The sequence below is a fragment of the Neolamprologus brichardi genome, chromosome 20 (genome assembly GCF_056152115.1).
Source record: "Neolamprologus brichardi isolate AB-2024 chromosome 20, ASM5615211v1, whole genome shotgun sequence".
NCBI classification, from domain to species: domain Eukaryota; kingdom Metazoa; phylum Chordata; class Actinopteri; order Cichliformes; family Cichlidae; genus Neolamprologus; species Neolamprologus brichardi.
In genome coordinates, this window is record NC_142123.1 from 14,645,714 (window position 1) to 14,670,112 (window position 24,399).

Here is a 24,399-nt window from a genome sequence, read left to right on the forward strand (position 1 = left end):
ATCCAAACATGTATTATAAACAACGATCACAATGAGAGAAAAAGAGGAAAGAAGTGAAGCTAAAGTCACCAGTCTGGAGCGCATCTCGAAAATGATAAGATAAATAATAAGTGATTTAAGGCGTTTCTGAGAGTTGCATTTAACTTTAAGGAGGACAATAAAGGCAAAAAGCGATTAATACTGGTGTCATAAACAGTGTTAATTTCACTGATGTTGTCTGAGATCATGCAGGCTCCAGGAATATAAACGTATAATCATAAAGTCATACAAACAGATAAGCTTTATTTGTAACTCACGCAGAGCTCCATCATTTATGATAGCGGACATGCTGCTTATCAGCTTGGCACAGGTGTCACTCATCAGTGGGCGCGTCACACTCTTTGCCCCGTCGTGACAGTGATACCGCTCATAGGTCTGCCTCCTGATGTTGGAGGCTGGATCTCCTGCATTGAACATCTCCATGGCGGAGTGCCGTGGCATCAATGCGATCTGGAGAAGAAGGATTTGTTAAAAAGGCAAGAAAACGCCTCTTATTTTAGACAGCTGAAATGCGTCTCACAGAGTCCACAAGAAGGACGGCGTTGGCTGCTCCATTGAGGATACTGTTGGCATCCTGATAGCGTCTGAAGTCCAAGCGGAGGGTGTAAGTCACGTCTCTCTCCAGACACAAAGGCTGAAGAGGCACCACAAACCTGAGGAGAACGCAGGCAGCGCACAGTTACCGTACACCAGTACTGACACAAATCTGTGTGCAAATGTGTGAGTCACAGACCTTGCTGTAGCAGGCAGAGAGACAATGAGCCTGTCATCGTCGGGGATGGTGTTTCCACAAGGGCTGCTGGTAGGAATCGGCCCTGGACGGATCACCGTTACCTGCACCTCCTCCCAGTCCTGGGGCATCTGCATAGAAACATTGTGCATGGTAAGCATGTATTTGCGGACTCCTTTCATTTTCTGATGACACATGACACGGTACACGAACAGTCACATATACCTGCGCCTCATAGCGGATGAGCAAATCATATTCCATGGAGTAGGGAATGTCGCCAATACGGAACTCCAGTGTTCCACCTTCAGGTACCCGGGAAAACCCAAGACCTGTCCACATGGCAGGTCGGCCAGGCTGATGCTCCCTGATGTCCACCACACAGCCCTGAGAACATAAACACGGACGACATGCTTGTAGAGATTTCTTCTCACTAAAGAGCCTGACTACCAATGTGTGACGGCCTCACTCACCCGTCCCATTGTGGCGCTCTCAGCCTCATAAAGAAGGTGATCCAGAGCCATAAAGAAATATCCAGACTCCACCTGTGTACACTGGCGCCCTGTTATGTGACTGCGGCAGCGGCACTGACCGCTCTCTATGGAGCAGCTATGAATAACACATACATCTTGTCAAATCACTGCCATAACATAACTGCACCCATACCAGAAGATCTGTGATGCATAGTAGTACTTTGCTATTGTTTGGGATGTGATGGGAAGGTTTAATTACTATTTATGATGCTATTCATTAACTTTGTCCTGATGAGTTGGATGACAAGATTTATTACAAGTCATTATGCTGAAACTGCAGATGTGGTTACGCTTTGGCTAAGATGATTGTGTGTACCAAACATATCAAACAGAGCTGCAAAATAAGTATTCAGTGGCCCTAGTTCAGAAAATAAAGCACTATTGATTTTTCCTGCAGTTAAAGTTGACTCACAGAACTTCAAAGCTGGATCAGCATGGATCAGCTTGGATAAAAAGATTACATTTTTCCTTTTGCCTTTATCCTGCTGAGTACACCAGCTAGTATTTTGAGCAGACATCCATCTAAGAATGGTTTTAAAAGGTCCTCTAAGCTGTAACAGACTCTAACTGTTGACTCGACTCAGAGCTGCACTCACTGGTTGTCCAGTGCTCCTCCAATGTCACACTCGCAGTCTCTGCAGCCGTTCAGGTCATGGCTCAGTGCCCAGTGTTCTGGCTAGAAACACACGAGGACAGACAGAGGGCAGGTTGACTGATACAGACGAGCAGAGTAACCATGCAAAACACTACTACCATACACACTACTGTATCCAGCTCTGTAGTCCAATAAAACAAGCTGTGGGGCACCACTACTGCCCCGATGGTTTAACTTTACTTTGTCACACTGTCTTCTCGCTCAGAAAAAGCTAAATTGACAGTGTGCTACATGTTTTTGCAGTCAGCACTTTTTACTTTTATGTTTTGCCTGCTAAACTGATACTTTGTGGTTTCTCCATTAGAGTTACATAAAAAGTTGGTTATTGCTTATTGTGTGCTCTGGTTCCAGCCTCACATCCATCCCTCTGCGGTGACACAGAAGAATATGGATGAATGTGCATTCACCCTGATAATTTATAATATATAATAATATATAATTAAAGTTTCAAAGCAGTGACAGGGTGCTTAAAAATAGTTTTCCACTGAACATTAATGCTCCTAAAAGCAGGCTTGTAAAACAACAGGATCCACTTGTGGACCAGGTCCAGACCTGACCATTTAGGGCCTGCTGTAACCCACACCAACCGGACAAGCCACAAATCCCTGGGCTAAATTTAGACGCATGACCCAGGCAGGAGCACACATTCCTGCCTACACTATTCCTGGCTGAGTAGGGGGTTTTGACAAGAGAACGAATTATAACAGGAAGCTGATCACCTTCTGGCCAGAGAGGGTGTGAGGAAATGTCAAACTTAATTTGATGCTGTTGTAATTAAACTGTATTAACTGTGATGTGAAATACAGCATGTAAAAAGGGGGAGGAGTGGTTTAAAGGAAAGAAGCAAACTAAGGAGGTCTGAGCTGTTGAGAGGGAACACTGCACGGCTGTGAACGCTCTCAGCTGCCAAGTTACCTTTCAGGACCTTTGCTGCAGGTAATTCCCCTGTTCTCTGTCTCACCTCTAATGACTCTAACTATCAAATGAAGGCAAAAGGGCAGCAAGATGTTACTATGTTACAACTATATTAAAGCATTGCTTACCACTTCACCACTCTGGCACACCAGCATGACATGGCCTCACCCGGCAAGTTTATGCCCCATTTGGATGGTATAAATGATTTTTTGTTACATATATATATTAAGTGTTTTGTTTTATTTTTAAAAAAATAATTGTTTTTTAAAAATCGCTCTCTTGGAATATGAATCTGTACACCTAAGGCAGACATTTAGGTCACATCAATTTCACAACCAAATGTTGCTTGAACTTTAGTTTGTTTACACTTTTTAAAGAGCTGGGTGTTCTTCAGATGTCTTCCAAACTTTTACTTCTGATCCAAAGTTAACCTAAATTGATTTATTTGGTTACCAGCTTGACCACTAGGATATTAAACCTGTAATCAATGGAAATTTGCTCAGTGGGTGAATATGAATTTCTGGCTATCACTTTTCAGCCAGATCTAGACATAAAGCCCAAGAATGACTGACTGGCTTTAGTCTGGAAAACACCTTTGTGGCGGGGCGTGGCCTGCGGTGTCGTGCAGGGAAGGCGGACGCCCCGCCATCTTAAATATGGCACTGTGGTGGTTGTTGTTGGTGATGTGTGCGGCTGGTAGTGGGAGAGCTGCGGCTGTGTGTTTAACAACAACTGTGAAATAAAGCATGCTGAAGAGCATTGACATGTCACCGGGTCTGCCGTGGTTAATCACAACCTTCTATGGGTTACTGCTGTTTATGGGGAAAGAGACAAAGAGGGAGTACATAAAATGAAAAATGAAGACATTTAAGACAAGTCTAAAACATTAAGTGCGTTTGTGACATCGTACCAGACACTGGTCACAGCTGCGTCCAGTGACAAGACGCTTGCAGAAGCAATCTCCGCTGACTGGGTCACACTGGGAGCTACCTGACACTGTTCCTCTGGGGTCACACTGACAAGCTGGATGTAGGTGGGGGCATAGGGTGGAGATAGTAATGAGTAGTAGAAAGAGACTATTCAGAACTTGTGTGACTGCTAAGAGAGGATATACTTACGTTGGCAGCCGTGAGGGTTGTCTGTGCTCAGACCAAAGAAGCCTGTCTTACACCTGTCACAGCGCGGCCCCTCCACATTAGTCTTGCACCGGCACTGACCTGCCACCATGCCGAGAGACGGGTCCGTGTGGCTGTCGCACGTCCCCCCATTCTGTGAACCGTCTGGGTCACAGTCACACGCTGCGGGAAAAACGTGCAGCATTAAATGATGAAAATCTACACTTAGTCTAGTTTGTGTGGTTTCTGCTGTGAATCCAGCGATTTTCATAAAATACTACATGGCCCAGTACAGGTCCATGCAGAGGTTTCTATAACACTGTAAATATATCCTCCAACAAGAAGCATCAGCTCTCACATTGACAGAATAATTACTAAACTATTTAACTTAATTTTAACTTCATCAAACTCGTCTTAACCAGAGGCGGAAACGTGAAGCCTGTAGTGCACATGCATTGATTATAGACTTTTAAAAGAACTTTTGTGTGGACAAATACAGCACTACACACAGAGCACTTTTAACCCCTCGAAACTGCAGCTGAAAGCTGATAGGCTGATCACAGTTATGGTATATCCAAATCCAGGCTAGCCACTTGGCCCTGTTTCCATTGTTTGTGTTTAAATAACGCCAAAGGTAAAGGTCTAGGCACGCTGCTATGTTAGCTGTATCCAAAAGCTACACAGAACGTTTCAGGCTTGTGTCCTTAGACCTGTTCCTGCCAATGAGGGAAGAGTCAATGTTATACAAAGAATGCTTTTGTAAAAGAAAATACACCACAAAGAACCATTTCTTCTTCTTCATGGTAAAATCAGCCTCTGTTCTCATTCGTAGTCATACCTACACAGTACCACTATGATCATGCTGGCTTTTGGAGGACTGCACACAAGTTTGTGCCTGAATTCCCACAATCTCTCTCCCCGCGTAGCCAAAGAGCTGTGCAAGCAGGCGGTAAATCCTGCACAACACAGCAAATGTGAATATTTCAAAGAAGCATTCCTTTTTTTTATCAGACTCACGTATGCAAACTCTTGGGTCTCTTATATCCTTGACAGGGTCTTTGTAGTAGAAAGGTTTGCATATCTCACAGTGGTGTCCCATGGTGTTGTGCTGACAGTCATCACACACTCCTCCGCTGACATTTCCCGTAGCCAAATACACCGCCATGTCAAAGTGACAGGCTGTCGAGTGGCTGTTACAGTTACACTCTGAAGAAAAAACAGGTTTATTTCATGTTAATGAGTCCTTCCTTATAGATTATTATAGATTATTAGTCCTTTACTTTTATTCCTTCTTTTTAACAGATATACCAGTGTGTGAGCTATTTCACTTTCTATTCTCATAAACCTACAACAGTTACAATGTTGAATGTAACCAGCTCATTCATCCGTACTCACTCTTGCAGGCATTGGTGTTGCGTCCTTCAGCTGGCCTCCAGGGGTGGTCGTTGTAAAAGTCGTCGCACTGCTCACAGTTCAAACCCTTAGTGTTATGGTTACAGACACACCTGCCGTGAACCTTAGCATGAGATAAGAAGTAAGGGAATGGGGGCTTAAAGAAGAACACTGAAATGATGAGAAAAATCAGGCTGTAATGTGCTAATCAAAGACACTGCTCTGTATTCTGTACTGTAGTCTGTGCACACAGTCAAGCACGCTTACACCCTATGCCATGGTACTGGGTTGAATGTTTCACCATTAGACCTTTACCAAGCAAATGTTTAATGGCACGTTTGGCGACTGGAATGGGAGTTGAGTAAGACCTAGTCATGTTTCATTTTTCCCACTTTAACTGGCCAAATAAATGCATCCCTTAACTTTGTGGGTTATAAGCATTCATTTTATATTTATGTAGCTGTTTAATAAAATCTCTTTCTGGGCATATATTCATGATCGTCTCTACATAATAACAACTTTATAAATTAATTTATCAAATATGTAAAAACTGTGAGTACTTCTTAGTATTTATATGTCACAAAGTAGTAGTTGTGGGCATTGTCACTGGCTTCGAGACTGCAGCCATTTATTAGTCCCACACGTGGGAAATTTGTTGGGTCACAGCAGAAAGTGGACAGTTACAGTAGCAAAACTAAAAATGTAGAGCCTAATCACAACTACAGTCAACTCAAGGCACTTTATATGTAAGTTAAAGACCCGACAATAATCAATCAGATGAACCACGACGAGTAAACACTCATCGGGGGTGACGGTGGGAAGGAAAAACTCCCTGTTAAGAGGAAGAAACCTCCGACGTTACCCAACCAAAGTACAAATACATATATTTTTTGCTTAGTTAAAAAACATGTGAGATTCTGTTTGCATTGGATTTTTCTGATGTCACTGTTCTTTCTTGAAAACTTCATCACTCACCATTCCTTCTACATCATCCTCGATGCCATCAATGGGGGCACACTCTGAGGCATGGCCATAACAAAAGCAGTTTCCACGAACGACAAGCTCGTATATTGCATAGTAGTATTTCTCTTTGATTTCATCTCTGGGGTCCAGCAGGTTGTCCCCCAGCGTGTGAAGCTTGGTGAAATTCACTCTCAAGTTGGTGATCTTTAGCTGGTCTGATGGAAAGAAGACACAGATGGAATGAGCAGAAGAGGAACAGGGTGCAGATATTTTAAGCTTACTAATAATTTAATTCAGTTAAATTCAACTTTATCACAAGCACCTCAAGGCACTTTATACTGAAAGGTATAGACCTGACAATAGAAAGAAAAAAACACCAATCAGACGATCCCCTATCAGTGAACACAGTAGGACAGTAGGAAGAAAAAAAACTAGATGATAGCTAAACTCTTTTAGTTAATGTATGACATTAGTGGGGTAGTGAAAGTAATTTAAAAAAGGGGTTTATAAAAGCTGTCCATCCCCATTAAACACAAATGTCCAAAGGATCACTGCTGCAGCATGAGGACGTCAGCCAGTGGAGCATGACAGAGCTGAATGTGAGGCAAAGCATTACGCACTAACTGAAGTTAATGATTTGGGATGGTGGAAGGATCAGTTAGCCATCATAGTTCTGAGGTACCTCGACGTTACATTTGTTGCTGCCGCCAGTCCAAACACCTTATATGTACTTCCTTACACTACGGTAAAAATATTTCAGTCATATATGAATTTATTTTTGGCAATATTTTTTTAGCGTCTTAGTTCAAACACCTTTGAGAACTACACCTGTTTGACTTGTTTAATTGTTTGCTATAAAGAGTAGAAACTACAGGTGCTGCTAACTGAATGTATCCAGCACAACGTCAGCTTTAAACTGACACCATGTCCAAAAATGACAGACAGTAATGGAATGTGGCGTTGAGAGAGTCCTTCCCTCATCCTGTACCTTAATCTTCTGAAACTATTTGGCACGAGCTAGGGAAGGAAGCTCACTGCTTTCCAGAGGGATTTGTCTGTCTTTTCAGCCTGTCGACATGCTGGAACATTCTCTGTGGTTATAGTCCAGCTGTTTACCAATAGCAGTCACCACACAAACTAATGTTTATGTAGCATAGTGCATGTTAGAACACAGGACCTTTCCCTTCACTGCGACAAAGCAGAAACCACCCGGGCAAAAAAGAGCCACCATTGTCCGCTCGATGCATTTCGAAGCATTTTTGTTGAAATGATCTGACAAGTGATATGGCTTACAGAGCGTATTTTTTATTCTGATCTTGACACAACAGTTAATATGTTTCTCTGAATTCCAAGCTTGCTCTAGCACTGGCTAAAAACATCATACTCCACTCTGAATATCGTACCTTCTGGCTCCAAAACAATGCAAAGATTTTTAAATTGATCTTAATGATGAAGCTTTTTACAGTACAAATCCTGCTGGCTGGTTGACCAGATTCCAAACATTACACAAAAAGCACTGAAAATGTTTCACTCAGTGCACACAATCAAGAATAATATAAAGTTCCTAAATATCACAGACCTATAAATCACTGCAGTAATGCTAAAGACATTTTTGCAGAACGTCAGTACTGCATGAACGCTATGGCAAGTGCCCGAAAACCAAGTAAAGTTAAGGATTTTGTGTTCTCAACTGAGCTTCCTGTATAATATTCCAGTGAGTGTGTACTGAGTGTGGTCGAAGGATTTAGGTCACAAAAGGTGAATATTAAGTGAGTAATATTATTAGTGTAAATGTGAATCAGTAACGTGCCCTGTGGGGTTCTTCCTCAAGAGACAAAGACACAATTAAACAGCAACCGAAGAAGAACTAAACCGGATATAATCAATTGTCTTGCAAGCAGCAGACATTAAATATAAACAGTTCAGCTGTGAGGCGGTTAGAGTACTACATGTGGACCAGCTCCACTAACATATTTAACAACTGAGCCGGACAGCCTCTGCTGATGCACTGGAAATCATGCTAGGGTTTCTGGGAAAAGCTCTCAAGTCCTGCCAGTCTAAATATGAGGGTTAGGACGGGGAGGCTGCGTGGGAGAGAAACAGCTGCTTTTCACATCTCGCCATGTCTTCCACACAGCAGGGCCATGTTTCACACCCCAGAGAGACGGTCACAGCTGAATAACAAGAGCTAATTGTGTCTGCTGGAGTTTGATTTATGATGATAAATGTGAGTATGACTAGAAGGGGAAAAGGGCAGGGGGGTTTTGGTTTGATTTTTTTTACACATTTGTCGTGGGTGTCTTCTAGTAATATTTGATTTACATGATCATGTACTTCATTATAAGACTGTAACAGAAGCTTGTTTTTCAAATTAAGATATTCACCAATGTTTTTGAAGGGTGGCCTACCAACAATGTACCAACTTCTGAATACGGATACAGCTATGTCGTTTCGGTAATGACCTACTCAATCTACCAAAAGCAGCACAAAATAGCAGATGTAATGAGGGTGGGTGTAATCTAGGACACTGGTGTGGTTTGCTACTTTTTATCTGAAAAACAATACAGAGTAAGAGTAGCTTTACACACGTTTATCCCTGCAACAATGTCAATTTGATTAAACTTTATTTCTATAGGACCAAATCACAAAAACAGTCGCCTCAAAGTGCTTTAAAGTCCCTACAATAATACCTAAGCACTTACAGCTTGCTCATAAGAGGTGACAGCGGGAAAGAAAAACTCCCCTTTAACAGGAAGAAACCTCCTGTGGATCCAGGCTCAGGATCCAGTCACCAGGGCAGAGGCTATTCTAGTCTGGGGTGATTGGAGGAAGAAACCACATGGCCATTCAGACTAGAGAAGCAGCAGAAGGGGAATGGACATGTTCTGACAAACTGTGAAAATTTAAGACAGTAAAGGAAAAGGTTTTGAAGGTTTCTTTGGTTGAAACACAAGACTGGTTGAGAGAGTGGCTGCTATTTCAACAAATCAGACATCCATGTGTAACATCTGACCTGTCAGTTGTGTAGAACACACAAAGAGAACACAGAGCATTGCTTCCTGTCAGACCTTGATCCTGTTGTTAATGAAGTTACTGCAAAGGAAAGTCCACAGCAAACTGTGGACAACCTCTCTGTCCGAGATCTCTTAAAAATACATATAAATTACATAAAATACATTACATAAAAACAAGTTCAGAGGCACTTTTCCATTGCTAATTTTAGCTAGCTACTTTCAACTGCTCCCTTGTCACAAGGGGTAGCTCTGCATGCCTTTCCTGACATAACCCCATAAAAGGTTTTGGAGTTGAACAACAACCTTTCACTTGTTAGACGAACATGTAAATGATGCCTGATATGTTTTAATATTAAACCCCAAAAAAGAAAGATTCAGGCAATATAGACCAGGTGTTTTATCTGTTTAACATTTTTGATGACTGCTGCATGCTGCAGGCTGTTGTGTGGGACCTACTCTGTATAGTCGGGCTATATGGATCCTGAATCCTGATGGCTGGATCCAACACTCTGTAGATGACCTAAGCCGGGAAATAAATATTATGCACATGCGTTACATATGTGTATTATGCCACATCATGTTATATGCATATATGACAAAATTAACAAATAGAAAATGTTAGTTGTCCTTTTTTAGGACAGTAGGTGCTACTTGAAAGCTCAGAATCTGTTAAAAGAAGTGTTGTTATTTTGGAGACCAAACTGACAAAGGACTTGCTACTTAATTTCCAGCCTTCAAATGATTAGCAGAACAAAATATAGATACTCTGGATATTGCTCTGTCAAAAAGGAAAAAACTGAAACAAACAAAACAGCCTACCTCCTTTTAAAAGTTTAATAATTAACACAGAAAAGAATCACACTGACAGATTTTGAGCGAGGCTGTTTCCCCCTGGTTACAGTCCAAGACAAGGTAAGAGAGTGAGAGCAAAAAGGCACGAAGACTCTCAGCGAGAAAGTAAATTTCTACACCTAAAGCTACTTTGAACTGCTCCCTTATTCGCAAGGGCTCAGCAAAGCAGCATTTAATTTGTACACCAAATGGCCTGCATGTTGCAAACCTTAAAAAAGATTTGTGTTTCCCTCCAGGATTAAACTGGGAATTTTTCACTTGCTAGGAAATTTTATAAACTGATACACTACCAGGCTGTAAGTGTGTCCTACGTGTGGACTACAAAAAGCACCTGAATGACAAAGATTTAAAAAATGCTTTAAGATCAAGGTCATTTTCACATTTGTCTCAAATTGGATTAGTGCGTCAAAACAGTCGCTCACCTCTCCCTCTGTCGATGGCTCAATATCAGAGTAGCGTGACTCACATATGATGTCATTTATGTTACGCAGAGGACCCTGTGAGACTCCAGGAAAGACAGCGGCACAGTCATGGGCAAAGTAGCGGTAGATCTGCCAGTTACGACCAAAATCTGCTGAACGCTCAATCAGCATGGCTGCTGGCCGGAAAGTCTATAAAAGAACAACGCCTTTTTGTTTCATATATGATTTTGACTGCATGTGGAAATATGAAGGTCAAAATAATGATCTGTGATATTTTTCTAACCTTGAACGTCATAATCAAGTGAGTAAAATGAAACTCTGCTTCCAGATCCAGCTGGATAAAGACATCCGACTTTCCTGTGGGAACAAAGACAAGGAATGGCAGAGATGTTAATAAGGCTCACTCATTCTGTATCTGCTAATGTCCGTCAGTTGGTTTGCATGAAGAATTTATAAACTGCTTACATTCAAATGATCATTTCCCACAGATGGATGTCACAGAATAAAGGTTAATGGCATTATGTGAAGTGATAACCACACACTTGGCTAGTGGAATGGATGCTTGACAGGAAAAACATTCACTGTTGGCAGGAGAAATGTGGAGTGCCTGCCGGAAAGGCCCACATACTTCCTGAGCTGTAGAGCTCTCTGAAGGGCCACTCTACTTTCACTCTTGTTTTCCATGTTTTGTGTTAATTCTGCAGTAACAAAGCCAAAAGGATCTTTCCATAGTACTAATAAAATATTTTGGGCACTAGACTCTGCCCGTGTTGCTGTATCATCTGCGTGTAGATGCTGCTGTGTGGCAGTGGAAGTGGCAGAGTAAGAACATCCAGAGTTTCAGTGAAAGTGTTCTGAAACTCATGCACCTTCTTCCCTGATGCTCTCTGCACAGTTCATTTTTGTAAGAGCCCAGTCCTCATATTCCACTCCCTATGGTTTCTTTCAGGCCTCCTGTCGCTTGTACGTCTTTCTTGATTCTTTTTTTCTTACACCAATATGTTATTAGACAATAAGGTCAGACTCCCTTAGACTAGAACGACAAGCACAGTCTACTATGAAGCTGATGAGGCACAGAACAGACAAAAATTTAAAAGAAGAAGGTTGAGGAGAAAAAGAAGAAAAAGTAGATTCTGACCTTTATTATAGATCAGTTTTTGCTTTATGTAACTGAATCGAAACACACATAATGAGTTTGCACACAACACACCTGCTCCACTGAGCACCTGACACTCATAATTCTGTTGAAGGCTTATTTTTTGCCTGATCCTTGTACGCTGCTCAAAAAAAATAAATGAACACTTTAAAAACACATCAAATCTTAGTGGAGGAAAAAAATATCTATACTGGTCTATATCATCTAGACTGGGCTGGGAAATGTGTTAGGAATGAAAAGATGCCATGCTGTTTGATGGTAATTAAAATGATACATCTACAGAGGGCTGAATTCAAATGATGTGGTAGGCTAGTCGATCTTGCTGAAATTTCACTGCAGCTACTCAGATGCTACTCAGTTTGTATAGCCTCATGTGCCTGTATGCATGCCTGACAATGTTGGCCCATGCTCATATAATGAGACAGATGATGACAGATGGTGTGCTGGAGGATCTCCTCCCAGATCTAGACCAGAAGACCACTGAGCTCCTGAACAGACTGAGGTGAAACTGGGCAGCATCTAATGGATCAAAACACAATCTGTGAAAGTACAGGGTGCCAGTGGTGGACCTGCCGATTCTGGTATTGTATAGCAAATGCCAGCTCTCCTAGAGTAACTCCCTCTTCTCGAGTCTCCTCCATGGCTTTGAGATGTGCTGGGAGAAACAGCAAACCTTCTGGCGAATGCACATACTGATGTGCTATCCTGGAGGAGTCGACCAATAGGGACCCTAACCTCTGAAACCATTCCTGTTTTGGAGGTTGTCCCATTGTTGCCCCTCTAGTTCACCTGTTATTAAATTCAGTAACACCAAAGCAGCAGAAAATGATTAACAATGCCTCTGCTACTTGATCAATATTCAAGAAATTTAACAGAGTTGTAGCTCCTTTAAATTTTAATAATCCTACACTTTTTGTGTGTTTCCTATATTTCCCCATGTCTGCATCAAATTGTTTTTGTGAGCTTGTTCTTTGTTCCTGTCAGTTAACTTCCTGTTTTATTTTGAAGGTCAGTCCCTTGTGTGGCTTTCTGTGTTTTAAATTCCCTTGTGTTTTATCCTCAACCTCATTGTTGTCCTGTCCTTTTATTGGACTCCTTCTGTTTTCATCAGGATTCTTAATCACTGCCTTTGGTTATTTCCTGTTGCTTGGTTTGGTTGTTTGGTTTTTGCTTTTTCCTGCATGTCCTTGTAATTTTTGCATGCAATCCCAGGAAATGGGCTTTCTATTTAATATGTAAAGACAATCAACGCACTGTGTCCTTATCAAAGCGGCCTTCTGTGAGCGCTGCCACATTCACCAAACAAATGCCACAAAGATGCCATGGAAAAAGCTGCAGCTACCAGGAGTAAAAATAGTCACTGTACTTCCTGCCCCTCTTTTTCTTCTTCTGTTTCTCCCTGATCTATTCTGGGTCTAGAGCTTCACAGTGCTGTCATCAACACCACTCTGTTACTGTGGAATGACTCACAAACAACTAAAACGAGCACTGTGTCAAATTGGCCAGTCATGCACAGATCCTTACGACCACTTATAGTGATGAAGAATTTAACTCACCTGGAAAAAAAAACAGTTACAGTTTGTTCCTCTTCCTGTTTTTATTACTGTGCACCACCCTGTCTTAAATATTCCACTTATTCTCACTCTCATCTTGACATCAGAGTCTTAACTTTTCATCTTCTCCTTTTCCCTCACTCTGTTCAGATGCCACAGCATGCAGAGCTCACTCTGTTATTAAGGACATCTGTAGCTGGTCAGAGGATGCTGGCCACAGTGTGTGGTTGAGTGTGTGTGTGTGTGTGTGTGTGTGTGTGTGTGTGTGTGTGTGTGTGTGTGTATGTGTGTGAGTTTACGTGTATAAGTGTACAAAACTAATACTGTATTTCTCCGGTGGTGTCCGGCAGCCTCGCCTCTGTCAGTGCACTTGCCATAATCAGTGTGTGAATGTGTGTGTGAATGGGTGAATGACTGAATGTAGTGTAAAGCGCTTTGGGGTACTTAGGGGCTAAGTAAAGCGCTATACAAATGCAGGCCATTTACCATAAGCTGGCACTTCTGACTGATCGGTGTCATGGCAGGGTGTATGTCAACCAGATGTGGGCCAGGTCTGGCAATGATGGCACTATTTATGTTCCTATTTTAGTTAGAAGACCCAAATGCCATGTTGCAATACTACACTGCTATGGCAGCCAACGTTTAAAATGCAGGTTTGACAGGTTTGTGAGTTTACACTTTATCCAAAACCTAGTGACGGTTTACTCATCTTTGCTAGTGGGCAGCTGTAGCTCAGGAGGTAGAGCAGGTCACCTACTGATCAGAAGGTTAGTGGTTCAATCCCTGGCTCCTCTAGTCTGTATGTCAAGAGTGTGAATGTAGTTAGGAAGCACTCAGTTTAGAGAAAGTTTGTGATTGGATGAATATGGCATGTTGTATAGAGCACTTTGAGTAATCCGGGAGAGTAGAGAAGCGCTATAAAAGAATCAGTCCATTTACTGTCTGAACAGAGTTTTGTCATGTTACTTTTGCACTATTATGTTCCAGCACATTTTGTTATTACATGGCTTGATTAAGGTACACATTAGGCTGACATCTGGGCCAGCAGTGTGTCTGCAACTGGCCCGTGGCTGCACACAACTTACACATGGCCAACATACCATAACGAATGACGGCCCTTTTGTGGCCCAGATGAGGTTTACCAGAGGTAATCCTCGCATGGGCCAGCATAGGACCACCAGTGTGTCTGCAACTGGCCTTGTGCTGGCCCATCTCAGGCAAGCGAGATCTGGGCCACCAAAAGGCCGTCATTCTTTGCAGTATGTGGGCCATGTGTAAGCACATTGTGTGGGCCAGATCAGGGCCATACCAATTTTGCTATGTGGGAATATGATGAGTCTACTGCTCTTATGTCCAGCAGTCTTTAAGCTACATGCTAACATGAATGCTAACATGATCTGGCACATGCTGCTAATATTCGCAAAACACACTAAACACAGAGTACATCTGAGGTTGACAGGAAAGTGTGAAAACTATGCAAAATTTCACGCTAATCTAAGAGACATTTAACAATAACAAAAACCCACTGTAGGTCTCATCAGTCATAAAATCATTAAATTAATAAAACAGATTCTATTAACCACAAATACAATTTTAAAACTTTATGACATGAACAAATAATGCCTGTGGCTGTGAATTTATTATACTAGGAAACTCACAGTACTAGATTAGAATGATGGTGTAATAAAAAAATACAACCATATTAAAATTCAGCTGGAGAACAATGTTTACTGTGCAAAAGTCTTGAGCCACTCCTCATGTCTTCATATTTTGCTTCCAAAGAGCTAGTCTCTCTTACAGTTTTAAAGTTGTTTTTAGCAATAGTTCTCCAGGCTTTCTGAAAGTTTTTGAACATTGTTTTTGGACAACAGCTGCTTTTTTTCAGTTATTTTCATTTACAGGTTAAATTGGTTTTTGCACCAACAAGATGATTCCCAAAGAGATTTTATTCAAACACTTGGCTCTCGGCAAGGTGTGCATTGTATCTTTAAAACTTTTGAGCAAACTGGAGGAGTGGAATAAAAGAAGAGGCAGGTCTAAAAACTATCAGAGGCCTAAAGAAACAGGAAAAAAGTGAAAGCCTCTCAGTCAATTCATGTACTGTCCACTGAAGCCTTATCAGAAATGGTCTTAGTGGAAAAGTGGCCGTCAGGGTTAGGGTTAGGGTTTGCAAAGAAGCAAAAGAGGAAGAAAAGGTTGCTGTATGCTAAAGTACGGAGGAATATGAATCTGTGATAGCAGGCCTTATGGAATGATGAATCCAAATGTTAAATTCTTGGTTCAAATAATCATCAACATACATGGAGGGGGTCATAAAAGAGGAACAACAGTGAGGGTCTACAGTCATCTGTGAAACATGGTGGAGGCTGAGTCATGTTTGGGGATACAAAGAAGAGCTTTGAATATCTTTCACAAAGTCTAGAGAACTATTCCTGAAAACTAGTTACAAAATAATTACAGAAAGTTTACAGAAAGAGATTTTAAGTTGTGTTCAAGAATTAAGGTGGTCATACCAAATATTGACTTTAAAGCTTCTTAGAATTATATAAACTCTGTTTTTGCCTTATATACTGTACTTCTATGTGTATTTGCACATGCTTCTATAAATCACAGTACCTATTTCCATTTATAAAGCAGGGTTTGCACAGTACAGTAGTATTTTAATAACAGTATACAGGACTTAACAATGGGTGCTTGCTGGTCTGCTTGTACAACTGAGTGGAAGTAAATTAAGCTAACAATAATCTCTATGTAAGCTTTAATTAAGCTGAAATCAGTAGATGACCATAAAGTCTCCTCACCATTCTCAGACTGCCACCAGGACTTCTTGCGGTGAGGCTTAAAGGTAGTGATAACATTCTCTATCCGGTGACTGATGGTGTTGTACAGTGGATTATATGGCCGTCGCGAGTCACAGTCAAAACACTTCTTTTCATCCTGCGGCAGGACAGCAAAATAGGAAGTGTGACAGAGTCACAGACAGAATGTAGTGAAGAAACACATTTAACTCCTTCAATTCTTACTTAAGATTAAAGCAGAGTTCAACAAAAACACTTACCTGCAAATGACTGACAATGCAGTAAGGCTCTTTCCATCTCATTCCACACGTGGATGAGGCTTTAAGGTTCTTCTCTCGTCCAACCAGTAAATCCCCAGTTGCTGGGTAACAGCTGCCATGGGCACAGCCGTGGCTTTGACTGGGGTCCTGACCAACAGCAACAGTCAGGACTGAAGGAAAGAACACAGGAAATTCATTAAAGCGAACAGGAAACAATGGTTGCATCACTGTCCAGCAGTGCACCCACTCACAAGCTTGAGTTGGCAAGTAAAGCAGACCTAATCAGTACCCTCCATTCTGACCTGATTATTTAGACAACATCACAAGCTCTTATCACTTCCCAAGGAAAAGACTCTAGGATGGGTAGTGAAACTAAACATGTGCAGCTTTGAGTCAATGGAATACTGCTGCATTAGTTTCATCAACATCCATTGTGAGTCCCTGCAAAATATCAAAGAGAAACTTTTGAAATGGTGGCAGATATAGTTAGCAATGGCCCTTTACATCAGGAAATTCTCACATCACTCCCTGTAAGGAAATAATAGGAGCTAATGGTCAAAAATAACTATGTACAAATTAGTTTGCTTCTACAGGTCATCAGTGATATTATATATGAAACTGAAAACACAGATTTCAGTGACCTCTCTGTCCATATCTGTGCAACAGCATGAGCAGTGTGACATCTGTGCTATTGTTCTTTGTGCATTTTGACAGTGTAGCACTTTTGTTAATAAAGATATGCTGTACTGGCCACATACAAAGAATAATGCTCAGCTACACAAAAAACAAAACAAAAATCTGATTTTATCAATAAGTCATAGCTGAATTCTCAATCAAAGAGTAGCAAGAAATATTTCAGTGTTGGGACAACATTATGTCAAAGCAGCTCTGAAGGTTAACAGGCTCTGATGTGTTCCAAAGAAATGACCCGAGCACAGGCGCCGGCTAAAAGCCAAATGTGGGAAGAAGCCAATGCAGGTTTCATTTTTATTGATGGTGATTATAATAGGGATGTGATTATTTACTCTAAGCCAGACTCGTAAGCTACGTAAAAAAGCAGAAACACCTGTTTTTATAGATTTGGTGAGCACCACAAAGTACCGAGACAGGGCGTCTAGGTGATACAAAACTAGAGCCTCGCTGTGACTGAACAGCAGTGCTATGTGTGGGAGTTAAAATAAACCTCATAAACTTTCATGACAACCAGCAGCAGCCATCACACATTCCACCGGACATCTTGACGTGAGTTCCTCCTCCTGGGACCTCTGATCGTTTGTGTATGTACTGCTATGAGGAAACTGGTATGAGACGAGACCTTCGGGTGCTTGTTGTCAGTCTATGGGCTGTCCACAACAGGTGTTTCTAATCCTCCCTCCCTCTCTATGAATGGACTTTAAATGGCCCTAAAAGATAAAATGCTAACACTTAACAACTTATTATAAACTTTTTTTGTAGCAGAATAAACTACATGCATTTATTGAGATCTTGGTGAGCCAGTGGGATTCTGAAAGCCTTTGGGCAAGGCTCCAAAACTTAACTGACAGCACACTTATTTTCAACCTTTTATGTGACTCAGTCTCCATTCTATCACTTTGACACTTTGAGCAGTTTAACCTCAGAGCTCAGTCTCTTGAGCTTAAATAAAGTAGCTGCTCTTCACTTGCATATCCACTGGGAAAATAAACACACTGTTACTGAAGATACACCACTGTGAGCCTGCCATGACATCAACCTTCTGCATAATTGGGTGTTTCTGTGAAACACTGATATTTTTAATGCTTACACACATAAGGAAAGACTAGGTGCTATACCTGCTATACCTTTATACTCTCGGATGAGGCAGTTAAAATATGGACAATGCAGGTGACTGTCTAATGTCCAAAGGCAATTTATGCCATAACCTCAGGGCAACAATGGGGAACGCTCTGTCCCTGAGCTTCTGCTTAGATTTTTGTATATGCATGGGCAACTGGTCAGATCAGCGGTCCCCAACAGCGCAGAGGATTTCACATGGACACATATGACACACCCAATCCTGACATACACTACGGAGGAAACCTGTGTTTGCCTGGCATTTGACAAAGTTTCACATTTGTGGAAGCTAAGTGAGCAACAAGCAGATGAGGCCACAGTCTCACACACACCTGTGCATCTACACCAACACTTCTTCTTCTGCATGAAGATACACTCATTAATGTATTTAAACTCAAGGCTCAAATGACAGTTTAAAATCACTTTAACCTTGTATAGCCCCCCTTTTTTAAGTGAACAACTGTGTGCTTGTTAATTACACAAAAGACACCTGTTAGAGGATTTGTTGAGCAGTTATTATTATCAAAGAAATCTGACATTGAGAGGAAACTGAGCGAGTCAGATGGGTGGTTTGATGGGTGAAAGAAAAAAGAGAGACAGCCTTTGTGCAGACAATGAGAGGATATACGCAGATGCTACTTGATACCTATTTGGGAAACTGCTGACACACTCTCAAAGGTGTTCATGTGTATCAGAGGTGGAGAGGAGAGGGTGGAGGAGTAAAGCAGACATCTAATGTGTCATGTAATCACTAGGTTTCTGGATGTCTTTTATTTCTCTGTGAAGAATTCACCGGCTTTACGCCTGTGCTCCCAGGATGAGCTGACATCACCACTTGTAAAAAGAAGACATCCAGGATAATGAACAGATTGGTCACAAAGACGGTGCTGCACCATAAACCTCCATGCAATTGGAAGACGCCAACTTGTCTCAAAACACTCACTAACTAAGCACTTAGCAGTAATGAAGCTTAAAAAAGTACAATGCAAAGCAGAAGCAGGGACTATTCACCCTCTAAGTTAAAGCTGTAACTTTCATTCTGAATCTAACGCATTTCAAAACTTTGAAGAGAGCGGGGATCCTTTTTTAACTTTAGCTTCTCACAGTTTCACAACTGCTTAGAACATGGTTGTCAACTGTTTGCAAACAAGTCAGCATCCTCCATAGAAACTACTGATGACTTCAGAAATCTGCCAACAACCAAAGCAAATGCAAAGGAGGTTGTCTGTGCAGCACCATGTGTTTTACTGCAAACAATTTTTCCTAGCAACAGCAAGCAGCTTTCCACAATCACTCGCCAACTGGCCAGGAAATACATATTTTTTTCCAATGAATGAACCTCTGTTGCGACCCCTAAAGGGGGCTGCCAAAAGAAGAAGAGGACAACAGTGATCAGACAGATTTTAAAGGTCCAGTGTATAAAATCTTACCACTAGATGTCACTAAATTGCAGTCTGTATTCCGTTTTCTTACCCCTTACAATTCCAAGTACATAATCCAAGGATAATGCAGAAAAAAACAGCAATGGCCGATTTTTCTAGACTGTTTATCCCCCATTTACCGCAGATGCCAATACTCTTCTTCTGTCTAATGACAGCAGTACTGATCTGAATTGTTGAGGATATCCTGACATTTTCTGTGAGTAAGCACTAATGTCTGTGTCACTGTTAGCTGCTGTTAGCTGGCATTACTGAATGTCTCTTTAAAAGTGGACCTAACATTGTTGCACTTGGACCGTGACCCGATAACCCTCATAGTTTACCAACCAACAAAATGCCATTTGCTCATTCTGGCTTTTCGGATGATCTACTTTTGTTTTAAATCAATTTACATTGCATATCTTTGCTTTTACCTTTGAACTTTTGATCACAAACATGCACTAAAAACAAGAGGGAGCAGCATTAGGTTCAAGGAAACTACCTTTAATCATTTAATCGGTTTTTCAAGAACATAATAAAAACTGCAGCACTGATAATTATTTTGATGACTGATGGAAGTGAGGGGATGTCAAGGCCCATGTCACAAGGACAATCCAGTGCATCAGCTGCTTCCTTCCTTCTTCTCTTCATTTTTTCTGATATACTGTCATTAAAGGAATGCAAAGTGAAACGTGGGGTGACAGCTGAAAGAAAAAAGGGGAGGCTCGGGCACTGCTACTGGTATGTGCAGTGTGTGCGTGTGTGTGTCACAAAGGCTGCAAAACAGTGCTGTTCAACCAGGCTTTTGTAACACCCTAGTAACACCATGCTGAATGTAGCTTGTACATCATCTTGCAGCCGCATAGCACATTCTTATTTATTTATATTTGTTCTCTAATAATCTTGACATCAGACCATAAAAACTGCTTTTGCTTTCCATGTCATATACTACTGCCAACAGCTGTTAAACTATTCTCAGCTCGAGTTAAAAACATGACATGAAATCATTACATTCATGCCCTAGGATGTTTAAATTTGGCTCTCAGGCGAAAGGTCTTCCACATAAGGAAAGTCTCTGACTGTCAGAGGCAGTGATACAGATTAAACTCTGCGGAGCTTTCAGAAATGAATTCACCACCCCCGATACACACACACACACACACACACACACACACCTCCTCCAAGTGAAGTCTGCTTTTATTAAGGGTTCATGCACCTTTTTCAGGGTCAAATCACATTCCCAAAAAACAAGGATGCACGTTTCACTTCACATCACCTCAGTAACAACATGTGAAAATTAAAACAAATCATCTCAGGTTGATTTAAATGCCTTTGTTACCCTTTTGCTAAAACAAAGAAAAACACACCACACAACAGCCCAGGTGGAGAAATTTAGCTTTTAGACTTTGCGGCTCATTTTATTTCTCTGTCTGATAAGAAAAGTATTCAATCAGATAGTTATTTGTGAATAAAATACAGTTACAATTTCAAGCAGTTTTAAGCACCGCATCCAAAATTCAAACACTTGAAAGGACAATATTAAAATTCAAGCATTTTCAAGCACCCGTACAAACCCTGTTTATTCCTTTCATCCTTGCCACAGATTGCACCTGACCATTCTATATAAGCAGACCATATACCACATTAAAGCGGCACTACTCCACAAAACTCTTTAGAAATGTTTCTCAGTTGTCAAGATGAGATGACCTCCTTTGCTCTCAGCATTTACATACTTTACTGTAACTCTTCGCTGCCTAGAGACTGGTGACAGATTACAGAAGATTTCTACCAGTGAAACATTCTCATTGTAAAAACTGGCATGTGGGAAAAAAAGAACAATTAAAAATGTAAACGTTTGTGGACAGAATCTGCAACCTTCAGTACTTTTTATGACATTGTGTCTGGTTTTATACTACACACCTTCGCCTAACAAACACACAAAGCAAACTGAGAAAGTGAAGGAGAACAGTCTGTTAGAAGGATACTTTTCACTCAGTACCAACTATATTAACTAGCCTAAGCTTAATATATTGTTAGTTTTTCAAAGTCAGCATGCATAATCTGTGCAGAGATGAAACTGCACTGCAACAGCTGTGATAAATCTGAATGGTAGTGGGCTAATATGTCAAGTACTGATATCACCTCCAACTAGAAGCCTGCAGCTCACTACAGGGATAAATCAGCTACACTTTGTTTGCACAAAGCTGTAAAACGGTTTTCCTTCTTTCAGTTTGCCTCTTTAATTTCCTTAAATTTGTTACTCAGCTGTACCCATCTAATCCACAGACTAATGAAAACCTCTAGCTCTGTGTGTGTGGGATGTGACATCAGCGTGGTACATTCCAGAAGCACGGTCTGGCAAGACACAGTTTGCTGTCACATGAACTCTGCAGGAAACCAAGACAAACAGTCAAAAATTGGACTGAAGAGAAAGCACGTAACGACACACGTATTTGCTGGGAGAACACAGACAATACATGCATCCAACATTAATAAAATGATGGAACGGTCAGATCCAATATTAGCTCACCCGGGGAAGTGAACAGACAGGATTAGCATCATTTAAGAGCTGCATGACCTAAGACAGTGTGGGACTAGAAGGCACCACAGATATGTTTAGCAGTCACCATGGCATAGCTGCTTTAAGGGCCCGGCAAAGAGAAGTCAACTGCTTTTATTTTTAACTCCTCCTAGCTAATTAGTTTACATTCCCCTTCCATGCGTCTCCGTCCTCTCTTTGCTCGGCACTTAGCTGATGGACGGTTAACTCCCACAGCCAAACAACCAGCTGGTCTTCCTCCTCCTCACCTCACAGCTCACCTCCCATCTCTGTCCTCCCTTAATGTCTACTGCACCGGGAGGTCAGAGCGGTGGATTCACCGCTCACCTTGTTCATTAGTGAAAAAGGCTCCTTCCTAAAAATAGTTGCTAACCTTGATGTAACCCATCATTTAAGTAAATGATGTCCAAAGCAGAGACAATACTGTGTCTGTATTTCTTACTTTCTTATTAGAGATTCAAGGCTAAGTGTAGGGCCCACGACAATCTTGACATCTGTCAAAATTCTTGTAAAATCTAATAAATCAGTGGCTGAGACAAAAGTTTTACTGAATAAGAGCAAAATTATTTCTTTATTATCTCAAAATTATTATTACAAAAGCAGGCCCTAAGAGCAGGGCCATGGATCTTGGGAAAAATGTCATAATCAACAAGGCTAACATGGAGGGCTCTAGTACGCTTTCTCTGAGAAATCTTACAGAGGCACACCATAATTCAAAACTGCAGTAACTGGAGTTACCACAGACACACGAGCCATTATTTACACATTTCGCTTCATTTACACATGAAGTCTTAAACCAATTAAAGTTTGTATTTCAAATCATTTCTATAATAAAAACTCCGGCGTCTCCTCTGAGTCTTTCCCAACTGTTTATTACTGACCGCCTACATTGATATCTAAAACACAAGAGTTTCAGTGAGCAAGGCCAGGCGCTGCCCATTACACAGACTGTTACATTAACAAGGCATGGCACTGAGAAGCAGCTGGTTGGAATAGAGGATACGCTCACATTCCTGTCCCATCCTGGAGATGTCTGAGCTGCTCCGCGCCGGAGAGAAAATATGGAACAAGACACTGCAAGTAACAGGTGGGCAGGGGAGTGAGGAGCTAGAACAATGTCTGTTTTTATCTTAGCGGTACGGGAAACATGCTAAGTGCATTTAGCGGCCGCCCCGAAAGCCGTCATTCCCACATGTCTGTTGTTACTGAGTACTTACATCCAAAGAAGCATCAATGTGAAACGGAGTGCATGATTTTGATGCATTTTGTTTTTTCAATGAGCAAATGGGAAATTCACATACATTAGTCAGCTACATCAACACAATCAAATGATAGATTGCATGAATAATTCATATATTCGTTAGTTTATCCAGCATAATCTCCATCTTATGGAGATTAAACTGGTCAAACAGGCCTACAAACTGGTGGCCTGTCCAGGGTGCACCCCATCTTTCACCCTGTTGCAGCTGGGATGGATGGAAGGAGTCAAGACCTAACTTTGAGTGGATATATATCCATGCTGTGCAATTACGGTATCTTTAAATGCTGCTGATGTTAAAGTCCCCACTGCAAAACTGGCAAAATAGTAGAGTCCCATCACATAACACCTACAAAGTGTAAGCTTTATGTGATGAGAGGGAGTTATGGAAACACTGCAGGTCAGATTTTGCAGGATTGTGTGAGATGTTTGCTGTAACCTAAAAATGATCTACCAGCCACACTCCCCCTGCCATGTTGTCTAAAGGTCAATAAATCCACCAAATACAAGGCACACGTGGCCACCAGATGCTGGGTGCAGCTTTTCCTTCGGTCATTTAACCAAAGAGACTGCACTCCTGTGGGTCTCTTTAGTGATTACGGTGCTGTGTATTTGCCTTGGTGCTCAGCAGCTGACCCAGAGCACCGAGCAGACTCCATACTTGTTTGCTGGACGTGCTAATCAGAGTGCCTGATGAAGAAAATCTGGCTCCACTTAGAGGGAAAACTGAAAGCATCACATGGGACTTGAAATTAGCATTTAGTGTGTTCTATTCTTGTGCTCACATTCCTGTATGTGACTCTAAGTGACTTTAATAACATAACTGCACTGTGTCGGCTTGATAAATGCTGAAATTGGCACATGTGTAAAAGAGAGGAGGGTAACCTTTGTGTGGCTTGAGGCTTAGGTCAGATCCTCTGAGCACAATTTAAAATACACTGGGGAATACTGCTTTCA

The 24,399-nt window shown here is 41.4% G+C and overlaps 1 protein-coding gene across 2 annotated transcripts in view; it reads right to left on the reverse strand.

Moving 5' to 3' along the window:
- The window catches only part of lamb2 (laminin, beta 2 (laminin S)), a 45,829-nt gene that overhangs the window by 15,238 nt on the left and 6,192 nt on the right, over positions 1–24,399 (reverse strand). For both annotated transcript variants that reach the window (XM_006804060.3, XM_006804059.3), the window contains exons 3-18: positions 16,395–16,564; positions 16,138–16,273; positions 10,911–10,984; positions 10,628–10,816; positions 9,810–9,873; positions 6,352–6,554; positions 5,380–5,500; positions 5,002–5,190; positions 3,988–4,167; positions 3,780–3,892; positions 1,896–1,975; positions 1,240–1,375; positions 995–1,153; positions 773–900; positions 560–692; positions 297–489 (exon numbers count right to left, since the gene is read on the reverse strand). In XM_006804060.3, coding sequence (XP_006804123.1) covers positions 297–489; positions 560–692; positions 773–900; positions 995–1,153; positions 1,240–1,375; positions 1,896–1,975; positions 3,780–3,892; positions 3,988–4,167; positions 5,002–5,190; positions 5,380–5,500; positions 6,352–6,554; positions 9,810–9,873; positions 10,628–10,816; positions 10,911–10,984; positions 16,138–16,273; positions 16,395–16,564 — 2,268 coding nt within the window. The remainder of the gene's footprint in view (positions 1–296; positions 490–559; positions 693–772; positions 901–994; positions 1,154–1,239; positions 1,376–1,895; positions 1,976–3,779; positions 3,893–3,987; positions 4,168–5,001; positions 5,191–5,379; positions 5,501–6,351; positions 6,555–9,809; positions 9,874–10,627; positions 10,817–10,910; positions 10,985–16,137; positions 16,274–16,394; positions 16,565–24,399) is intronic.